The sequence below is a fragment of the Pygocentrus nattereri genome, chromosome 4, assembly GCF_015220715.1.
Source record: "Pygocentrus nattereri isolate fPygNat1 chromosome 4, fPygNat1.pri, whole genome shotgun sequence".
In the NCBI taxonomy this organism is placed as follows: Eukaryota; Metazoa; Chordata; class Actinopteri; order Characiformes; family Serrasalmidae; genus Pygocentrus; species Pygocentrus nattereri.
Window position 1 is genome coordinate 17,113,912 of NC_051214.1, and position 11,574 is coordinate 17,125,485.

General features: G+C 39.6%; 1 protein-coding gene across 5 annotated transcripts in view; it reads right to left on the reverse strand.

Annotated features, from left to right (window-relative positions):
- pum2 (pumilio RNA-binding family member 2) overlaps window positions 1–10,994 on the reverse strand; it is a 38,438-nt gene extending 27,444 nt beyond the window's left edge. For 2 of the 5 annotated variants that reach the window (XM_037537773.1, XM_017701006.2), the window contains exons 1-2: window positions 10,831–10,993; window positions 8,802–9,168 (exon numbers count right to left, since the gene is read on the reverse strand). In XM_037537773.1, coding sequence (XP_037393670.1) covers window positions 8,802–9,155 — 354 coding nt within the window. In that variant the 5' untranslated portion in view covers window positions 9,156–9,168; window positions 10,831–10,993. Of the gene's footprint in view, window positions 1–8,801; window positions 9,169–10,526; window positions 10,729–10,830 lie in introns of those variants that run through there. The other 3 variants (XM_037537771.1, XM_037537772.1, XM_017701005.2) reach the window with 3 other exon arrangements.
- Between the last annotated feature and the right edge of the window lie 580 nt (window positions 10,995–11,574).

Here is an 11,574-nt window from a genome sequence, read left to right on the forward strand (position 1 = left end):
TCACTGCACCCTAGTGTGTGTGTTCATTAGTGTGTATGTGGTGTTTCACTGCACGGATGGGTTAAATGTGGAGGTGAAATTTCCCCATTGTGGGACTAATAAGTATCACTTAACAGGGGGCAGCAGGGGGCGCTGCTTGGAGGAGGTCCCTTAACTTTGAGAACATTGATGGAATATATTTAGATAGAAACATATGATTTATAAAATAAACCAGAAGCAAACTAGATTTTCATCCTTGCAGCCACTTGCAGAAAGAAGTTAAACACTGCTTAATTGCTTTTTAAATAGCATTCATGTAGATGCGTTTTACAGAAACCACGAGACTCTTTAAATCACACTGAAACAACCGGGTGGTTCACTTTTACTAAACTAATTCAGTAGCACAAAGTAACATATGGCAGCAGGCAGACGAAACAATTACTAACATGATTTTCCCTTATTAAAGCTACTGCTTCAGCGTTAAAACCTTGCATAAAGCCCTTCACCTAGCCAAGCCACGTTAGTTCAGATTGTCACGTCTGTTGCAAGTTAAGACAAAACGTGTTTGATGACACAAAAATACGTTCCAAGTCATTTCTCAGCCAATATTCTTTTATGTCCTTATGTCAGAAACAAAGATTTTTCTTTGTGTAATTATTTATTAAAAATAAACTTGCAACATCGGGATTTGCAAATAACCCTAACCCAGTAACGTTACAAACACAAAAAAACTTTATTGTTCAACAAATTTAATAATTGATTGGATTTTATACCAGAGCACCTGGACATGGCCCGTTACTCATAACTTTAGCGTAGCTCTGTTCCGAGAAGAAAACATCATCTCACAATACCTCATCGCGCTCTGCACAACACATGACACACTTGAGAGAAAAGCTAGATAACTTAGTTTGGCTACTACATTAGATTCTTGTTCAGTTCACAGCTTTTTGGTGTCCCCTCTGGTTGAAGAATGCAACCATTTCCAATGCTGTGACTACAGACATGCGAGTGGCAGATTTGTTAACTACCCTTTCAGTCAGGCTGAAGTTCCTGGCTTCCAATTTGATCTCTTCTAATACCAGTTTTCTCCATTTCTCCTTAAACAGCGCAGCAGTTACACCAGCAGCTGCACCATTTACATGATGAGCCATTCACAGACTGCGGCAGATGAGCACCTGTTGTATACAGTGATGGGCCAATCACGCATCAGGTGCTGTCCAGACATTTAAGTGAGAGGTAAATAAATCAGAATTTTAAAGGCCAGGTCACACATTATTTGTTGTTTTTTTTTCTGATTGCAAGTCTGAATTTGCTTCTCAATGACGCTTCTGAAGGAAACATCTGAACAAAATCCTGACACAAGGGGTTAATATCCAAACTGCTAGTCACAGTAAAGAATACGCTACTTCAATTTCTGTTATAAATAAATGTCAGTGTTTCAACCCAGAAGCTGCTATAATATATCATAACACTGAAAATCCAGTAGAGACACTAGAAGAAATCACACGCTTTGCCGGCACACGCCAAATACTATCCTTTGTGCCACTATGCAGCATCCGCAGCCCCAAGGCTGTTCCCTCCTCTGAGACAGGCAATGAGACCAGTGGTCATTACAAAATCACACCCTGACATCAACCTTTTCTTCAAAGAGAAATAAATGACACGCCAAAACAAACCATGGAAACGCTAAATTAAAAATTAAATTCTATAGTTGCTTTTTTTTCCTTTAAAGAGCTGTATTAAATTAAAACGAGTAATATGCCAACTTTAAGACAGTCCCATGCGTATGAAATAAATGTATTTTATGGTGAGCTTGCAAGTAATATAATTAAAAGCTTTTATTGTATTCAGTTACACTTCTGATTCTTGACGACTGCATTAGTCATTTTAGGCTAACACAGTATGGCCGTAAATGAATTTCAACTGAGAAATTATTCAAATGGAGTAATTTTGGGTCCATATTTACTTTACTTGCTTCTCTGTTTCAGCCCCATTGACGATTACACGGAGTTTGACACCAAAGCTGCAGATTGCATCAGTCAGGGTTTGCTGCAGTGACCCTAAATCCTCGTGTTTTGCAAGCTGTTCACGGCATCTACCAGCGTTACATCCAATTCAGTTCCCTTTCGAATTCTCGTTCCCCTGTATAAACAAAAATCGGTGCTACACTCACTGAACAGACATCACCAGCAAGCAGCGCTGGAACTACGGAAAGTGGGGAAAAAGTTTGATAAAGGCTGTAGAGACAAAAGGTTGACACAGACGACCATTTAACGTTAACCTTTCCTGAACTGTCTGGTTTGTTGTAGCTCCAGTGTTGCTTGTGGTTGATTTCTGTTCAGTCCATCTTTATTACAAACTAATTTCAGATTAACTGGGTTATTTATCACAGCCTTGTGAGGAGGCACTGTGGGTGTTTAGCTCAGTGCGTCATCTCCGCTCTCGGCTCCTGGAGTTCATATTTGAGGCAGCGCGAGCTGAGCGTCATCAGGGCAGGTAACGCTGCGTGACTGATCTGAATGGTGTGACCAGTCATCGCACTTTGGTACAAAGACGCGTCATCCATTCCTATATCAGAGTTGAACCAGAGGGGGCGCTGAAGAGGCAAAACTGACCATGATGAAAAAGATAATTTTGAGGTTTTGAAAGATGCTGTTCACATTTTAAGCAAAGCTGGTATATTTTATTATTGCCTTCAATAAGACCTCTCAGACCTTGCCAGAATCTAAAAGCTTTAAAAACCATTTTAAAAGTCTGCTGTTTACATCACTAAGGTTATGATCACCTTGTGGTTTGAAACGTACACACAGTCCTGCTCAAGCAGAGAAGTGGAGTTTTTGTAGCTTTTAGCTTCATTTGTCTATTTTACCAAATCTGACTTTAGTAAATGATCAGCAAGTCATAAGTTTAGCATCACAGCTGCCACAGCTTTGATATTTACAGCGGAGATGTTAGCCCCTTTAAAAAGTTGGCTGTAAAAAATAAATAAATAAAAATAGACGGTAGAGTGCACCATTTCTGGATAATAATAATAATAATAATAATAATAATAATAATAATAATAGTAATAAAAATAATAATAATAACACTTTTCTGAAGAGTTGATGATCAGAATAAGTAAATGTATTAATAAATTACTACATTAAGACTAAATTTCATTTACAAACTACTCCAGTATTGACTTCAAGCCATTTTTATATGTCTGCAATCACAACTACATATTCTGATCAGTGTGCTCTGCTAATATGCATCAACTCTTTTTCCAGCACAGTTTTTACAGATTAAATGCAAGTCATATCAAATAAAAAGGGTTACTGTTCTTAAACCCCTTTGACTATTTGACTAAAGTCATAAACCTAACATTCACAAGATTTTTGTCCAAGTAAGACTTCCTGTAGTAGAGCAGGAAGAGATCAAAGTATAATTTCAAATTCTCAGATTTACCTAAAGTGTTTTAAAATGGTTGCATAAAGATGTGTGTATCTGTGCCGAATCAACTAAACCAGTGTAAACACAGTTTCCTGTTTCAAATCTGAAGATCCCAAAAAAAGAGCTTTTTCTAACGTATTCCAAGTCATCTTTCTAATGTCTATTCACTCCCAAAAAATCCTTTGGAAACACCAAAAGGACATTTGGCAACCCTGTAATAAATACCCATGCATAAGTAGAACAATACACAGAAGCCTACAGAATTTCCAGTCCAGTAACATATTAAACCCCCAGCACATTCACATCTGTGAGGGCATTAGTGGGAGCTATTTCATAGCTAGGCTAATTTTGCCAATGTAAAACTTTTTGATGCATTATTTAAAAACAAAACAAAACAAAACAAAACAAAACAAAACAAACAAAAAAAAACTTAGGAATAAAAAGATGAATAGGGAATAAAAATGATCATTGGTCATTGTTTTGCCATTGAAATCCAATTTACAGTGGTAGGAAACCTGCATGCAACAGTGGCCACCACCGCAATCTGGATTCTAGAATCAGCCAGTTTACTGAGGCTTGCTCAGTCCAACCAGAGAAAATGACCACCTGCACGACAGTTTTCATTACGTTTCTCTCTGACAGGGTGATTAAATGGCAACGGAGTTTCATGATTGTGTGATATCTGCAGCCTTGCGAGGCTGTAATGGTCATCTACGTAATGGTCGGATATGTTTCACCGCTTCGCCAGCTTGCAATTTGCTGGTTGTAGGGGGGCAAGAAGTCGGGCTGACTGAGCAGGGAGTCCTTGGTTCTGGTTAAATATACCAAACTGCATGGCCAGTACTGGTCAAGCAAGCCAGATGCAAGCAGTCCATCTAAACAGAGGAAGAGAATCCAAATTTCCTACCAAAGTCTGTCTATGCTGACTTCACTCTGTTTGACAGTAGATTCTTTCGTAAGCACAGCGTCCAAAATTCTCAGACCACTTTACCTTGTGATTCTCTCCGTGTAAATCTGGAAATAAACAGCACAATTCTGAGAAAAAAAAACAAGTCAAATGAAAATTAAAAAGAAGTTTGAAATTGGAAAAGAGAACAAAACAGAGGGACTTGGGTCTTACACATACGCTCAAGCACTCTCGCTCACACACACACAGATCAGTCGTAACACTATGACCACCTCCTTGTTTCGACACTCATTGTCCATTTTATCAGCTCCACTTATCCCCCCCTGCAGGATTAGGCTGCCCTCTATGTGCAGGTACCTCACACAGACACAAGGGCGCTAAATTATGTTCATGTTTTCTGTTTCTATTTTTAAGCAAACATCTACTGACAGAAAATTATTTAACATTTATAAAAGTAAACAATAGAAACTGTGACATATACTGTAGCACTTGAGCAATAGACAGTCAACTCTCAACACAACACCTACCACTGAAAGTAGCTGCTCCCAGCACTTGGCTACAAAGCTCTGTCTATATTTGTAGTTTACAGTAAAACATACTGCGCCCTAAATCATGCAGACAAGACTGCACGACCATAATGAAGGTCTGGATGTGACTTGTGGGTTAAGCAACGTTTTGGGTGCGAATTTAGAGAAAACATTTGAGGGACTTCTAGCGTCTATTAGCAAACTTTGCCTTGTAGCTCCTGTGCTAACCTAAAAATGCTAAATTTGAACACCAAACATATCTCGAGTACAGCTACATCTGGGTCAGTGGAAAACTCTGCAAGTTAAGATTAATTGCAGAACCATCCAAAAGTTATAACAGTACTTATGAAATGTTGGGAGGCCAGGGCGGTTCTGTAGAACTCTTCCTGTATGGAAATGAAATAATTAACTAAGGAAATGTTATTTTGTCACAGCTATTGTCCAAAAATTTATTCACCTGAAGTTGTCATGGTGACTAAACTAAACCAAGTTAAGATCTATCTGTACTACCGCTCCAATTTATAGCCCATACAGCTTAGTTTTTATACTTTTTAACAGAAGACTTAAGGAGCATCACAATCCCTTATGAGGGCACTTAAATCTAAAAGCACTATATGAATTTTTAATCAAACAATATCAGTTTCTATACTGCTGTTCACTTAATGATGCAAAAAAAAGCAACTTTTAATAAACGATGCACATTAGCCTAAATAATCAAACATGCAGTTAAACGAAAAGAAGAAAAAATAAGCACAGCCACAACGCAGCAATTCCAGGATCCAAGAACAAGTAAGCACAATCAGGGCTTAAACTTCAGCAAATGGCTTTTCCAAAGGCAAGTGATAAATGAAAGTCAGAGCTTAAAAAAAGGCCTCCATCATCGTTTAGTCGGCCTTCCAAGATTATGTCTGTCAAGTTGTTGTCATTTGCCTTTTGACCAAAATACAAGCAACAGATTTAATGAATAAATAAGGCAAAATACTTAATAAGCAGTTATATTTCTGACCTAACTTAGAGTTATTCAAATAATAAAATAAATAAACTTGAGAATTACTGAGAATTATGGCTTATTGACAAGTTTTGTGAGGGACAGACGAAACGCCTAGCAAGAAGCGCTTTGTCTATCTAGAGAAAGTATCTTTGCTAGTTACCAGTAGGTTAGACAGACAATCTGTTTTTGTGCACAATCAAAATAATAACAAAAAGTAGAGAAAATGGATTGAATAAAGAACAGGGTACCGGCACTGAGTGCTTAGAGCCCCAAAAGGGCCTTGGTTTAATAAAAAAATAAAAAAAACAGTTAAGTAAAAGTAGCAAATATAGTAAAGTAACACAAACATGAGCAAAACAGTCCCACTTTAAAATCCTGTTAAAACTTACTGGCCTGTACATTTTCTCTGTGACTGATGAAATGGTGATTTTAGTATTCAAATACTGGCACCTGGAACAGTAACACACAGCATTACTGTCAATGTGATGACACCATTTAGGAATCGTAATATTTGTAAATACATTTGTAATAATATACTGTGTGTTTAATTGTTTATTTTGTCTTGTTAAAAGTGTTAAAATATTTAGTCTAAAGAAATTATGAATTTCATAATCTGAACTGGCAGACTGACCATAAAATGAAATTAGTCAGATGCACCAGCTGGAATACAATGATGAGTAAATTGAAGGCCAAAAAAAACCCCACAATTCATTGCCTTCTTTCCCAGCGGTAGTTTACTAAAAAAAAACGAAGAAAATTCTGTTTGCTTACAGACTGTCTAAAGGGGGCCATGAAATAAACCTGCCTCACTATCCCACCTCATCAACTGGTAAGCAGAGTAGCAAGTAGTTTGTTGTTGACATCAATTTCCATTCGCTCTAACCCCAGCTGGCGGTAACTGTTACAAGTACCACAATGTGGGAAGAATGTCCCACCAAACCACTCAGAACGATTTTGTTTACATCCTAACCATTGAATGATTGTTAAAGGGGAAGTCCACTGATTTGGCAAAAGTACTCCGGTTTTAGGGAGTTTTTTGCTTTTCTTTTCTATTTATACATGTTATACATGTTACCTTTGGGTGATGTCATTAAGAAACATACATTTTCATACCTAAGCTAACAACAACTACAGCACACAGTTATATATTTCCATTCCTTCTGATAATCAAGACTCTGCAGACATATTTCTTACTGGATGTAGCAAAATTCTCTACAACTAAGTCACGAAAAACCTGACATGCTGATCCTTGGTATAAAAACTAAAGAATAAGCTGCTTTAGCTGAGTTCTTTAGCTTCATATACCAAACCTGCAGTAGAAACCTGGGTGTGATCTTAGACCATGAGTTCTGTTTTATCTGCATGTAAACACAGTCACTAAAGTAGTTTTCTATGATCTGAAAAATTTCACTAAAGTCCATCCTTTTCTGTCTCAGAGCGATGCAGAGAAACTTGTTCATGTGTTTGCTCCAGCAGAGTTGATCACTGTAATGGTCTTCATACTGAACTTCCTAAGAAAACAATACATCCTTTATAACTCATACAAATCCTAACAGAAACAGGACAGAGAGATCAGATCAGTCCAGTTTAAAAGAGCTGCACTGGCTGTCTGTATCGCTCAGGATAGAGTTTAAAGCTCTGCTACAATTCTTTAGCTCTAAATGACATTAAAGCTCTGCTAACATCACAAAGTGTCTGTCTTTATGATCTTAGATCTGCAGATTCTGACCTACAAACACCTTCAGTAAAACACAGAAAACAGAGAGACTCTTTCAGTTCTTCTGCTTCTAAACTGTGGAGCTCAGTTCAGCTTTTATTAGAGCTCAGAGCTCACTTTTAATAAACATCTGAAAACGCAGCTCTTTAACTCAGTGTTTAATTAAAACTCTACATCTTATGATTTTATCTTCTAATTTGATTAGTGTCAGGTTCTTATTATAGTATTATTGTTACAACTTTATTCACATATTTAGTATTCCTATTCCTAGTATTCGTATTGCTTAGTTACTATCCTTTAACAATTATGCTTTTGCAGTGTACGTCAGATATTTTACCGCTTCGGACTCATCAAAAAGCATTTGTACACAGCTGTGTTCTGTTACTTTTCCCTTTTAAGATTGAAGATGAAATGTTAATGTAGTCTGTCATTTAAATAAACAAATGGAAAAACATCAGCTTTGGATTCATCTGAGGTAAACATCTCCATCAGCTGAGTACACACCAAACCAAAAGCACTTATGAGTTACTTCTTTCATAGTTTCAGAAATGTCTGCTCTCAATTATAATAGCAATAGTCATCTTTATTATTCCTGTTTCAGTTATTACTGAGAACAGTCTTGGGATTTTATGCTTGAATGTGATCAGCCACTGTGCTACTTTCATCTGATGTATAACAATTTAAAAAACACTCTAAGCACTGATGTGAAGCTGTGTTGGGAGCAAGTTCTCCGCTAGAATGGAGGCTGCTTAACATATGCAAATACTACAACCTGAAATCCCCAATGGAGTATAATCAAAAGATACCCAAATCCACACATGTGGTCTGTATGCATTTTGTTCTAAAATTATATTCAGATTACACTGGCTCTGTTACATCAGGTCCACTGGACTACCTTTGTGAATGTGCATGTCACAGATTAAAGTGACCCAATCCAAAAGCTTTGCATAGATGCCTGGGGATGACTTCATACTTCATAAAGCTTTTTTGAACACACGCTTACATTAACAAGATAGAGATAGAGAGAACCTTATTGATCCCGAAGGGAAATTGCAGAAAACAAATACTAAGGGGAACTACATTTTTTCTTTACTGCTTGTATTTCAGACACATTATGATGCAAAGCATCAGACATTAAAATTATTTACTTCTAACACATTAGCACTGAATCCTATAACTCCTTTTTAGCGCATCACCGTGTGTAACACTTGGCAAAAATCACAGTGGTAATCGAAGGCATTGCAACAATACCTGGTCAACATGACTCCCATCACCAGTGGGCCAGCGATGTTTGCTCGGACCGCAGCCTCCTAACTGTTCCCCAGGCTGCCTCTGAAAGAAATAACCCACAGTGGCATCATCTTGGGAGCGACCACTGAGAGGAGGCTGTGGGGTGCCAGGGTTTGGGTTGGCACCCCGATCCATGCCCGACAGAGGGTGTGCTCCTCCAGGGCCCTGTCCCGCTCCCCCAACTGTGGCAAGGGAATTCCCTGCATGAACTCTGACACCTCCAGTCTCTGGTGCACCATTTGTGTGCAGCATCCCCCCTCGTGTCTCCTGCCAGGCCACGTCATTCATACCTAGGATGCTGCATGGAATGCTCATTCCACGAGGAAACCTGGGGGTAGCAGTGAAATCAGAATGAATGTAAGGCCAATTCAATAACAGAAACCTCTTCCTGCAGACTAAATAAAGGAAATTAAAGTGATCTCAATCAAATGATCAAAAAAGATTCTAAAAATTCTGTCCAAAAAAATATGGACCATTTTCCTGATATGCATCACATTATTATGCGTGTTTCAAATTATTAGAGAAGTATTCCAATACTTGAGTCTTACAATAACACACTTTGTGACCCATTCCTTTCTAATATCAGAACAATCACAGCTACAAGTGCTCTACTTCGCTTCGCAGTCAGGTTTAGTGTTTAGAAATCGAAAAGTAAAATGATTATTACGTTTACTTTGCACAAAACCTCCAAAACCCCTGATGTATTAAATGGCAACATTACTTGTCCCCGGACTTCAGAACAGTCCCCTCTCTGTTTCTGCACTAGAACTGAAGTCTAGCGTTAGCTGGATAAACTGCCCCTCTGCTAATGTTACTCAAATCACAGCAGGTCCGATCCACCTTTAACGAACACACTGCAGCGTCGTTTTAACCAGAACCGACCCGATGAAGGCTGTGTATTTACTGATGTGTAGATGAATGTTATCTAGGTTTATTAACAGTAACTCATCTGGGAATTTCGACAACTACAGTTGGGTAGTTCATGTTAGCAAACGTCAACTAGCTGTGAGGTTAGCCAGGTGTGTTAGCTTGGCTATTGACCCGAAATATCCAGTAAAATGGGAATAACGTAGTTAATAACCGACTAACTGGTTGGAAAAGTTTAGCAACTTCCCACCTGGCTAGATCGCGAGATAGTCAGAGAAATAACGAAGCTAAACCAAAGTTCCGTGTTGGCTAAGCTAAGCTAGGCTAAGCTACTAATGTTGCTCTGATATTAGCAAAATGGACGGCAGCCGCGGAGCTGACAGCCCCACCGAACAGTCAGTAAAACGGGGGAATCATTACAAACACGGCCACACGGGACACACAGCTCTGAGGTTATGTCCGCGCTCGAGTCCTGTTGGTTTGGTACCGACTGGCGAACTATAACGCGCCGAGTCTCCGGCAGCGGCGCTCGGTCGGCTAACGCCAGTTAGCTTAGCTCCCACCATGACCTAGCGGGCTAGCACTGCTGGGAAATAGGCAACCACATCCAGCACGGTTTGCTGACGCACAGCGTCCAAGTGGAGCAAGACCTCGAGGAATAAACATATTTTGCAAAAAATGTTGTAGCTGTTGAATCTGTCGCGCTGGACGAAGACAATCTATCAGGAGTTTCTTGGTGGCGTTTCCAACTCGCTCAGGCAGCTAAGCTAAGCAGATAGCATCGCTTTGTGTTGGCAGCGAAAACATCGCAGGCCTCACCTTTAAAAGTTGCCGAGTAAAAGAACAGTGATATTGCGCTTTACAGCAGTCCACGCACCATCAAACACAAATCGTTCGCACGCCGAGAAACAAAGCGCATCCCTAAAGCGGCGCGATGGACGCTGAGAAGCCCCGTCGCCGCTGGTCACCAGGCGCTTACTAACAACATGGCCCCCCTCCAAGCCCTAAACAGAGGGGCCTTCCCCATCAGACAAAAGAGGGAAACATCCAACCACCGCGGAACAATCCCGTCTAAATTACACCTTTATAACTCCGCGATTCGGTAAACACGGGCTGTACTTACGCGCTGCCTCCAGTCCTGAGTGCCGGCGGGACTGTACTCTGTCAGGCGCTGCGCTGTTTATTGTTTTGTTTCCGTGCAGGTCGATGTTTTTAATGCTTTGGGCTTGAACGTGAAACAGGAGTTTGGACTATTGGAGCCCTCTGTAGATCTGTAGGCTGCATCGTGCAGACCTGCGCAATAAAATCTGAAGCAGCCCTGCGATGCTTTTAGTCATTGCCCATAAACCCGTAGTCCTGTGGTTTGATACAGTTTGATTTTGGTGTGTTTAATTGATTTGTAGTCATTAAATTGGATTGGAATAAACGTGATGCATCACTGCAGTCTGTCTCCACCTGAATCACCCACTTAGCAAAGGTGACAAATGACTGCTCAGTGAATAGTTCAGGACAGTGTGTGAGAGGTGGAGCACACGCGGAAATTTGTAAAGTAGCGCTGAAAATAATGTTAACGCTGATGACGATGATGATGGTGATGACCGGTGGTTGTGATGATTAGGAGGAGATTATAAATGATATATTATTAATTGATAGCTCACTGTTGGCATGGCCCAGTCACTAAGCACTGGTCACCAGATCCAGTATAATTTGCTTTATCTTACAAATACTGAGCTTCCACGTCTTCACAGGATGCTATTAGATTTGCTGTTTTAGGGCATTTTGTCTGTTTAGGGTAAAATGGCTCCACATGTAACATTCAGTACCTAGAAACTTTTAGGCATTATTAATGTCCAGTACTGTGGCCATA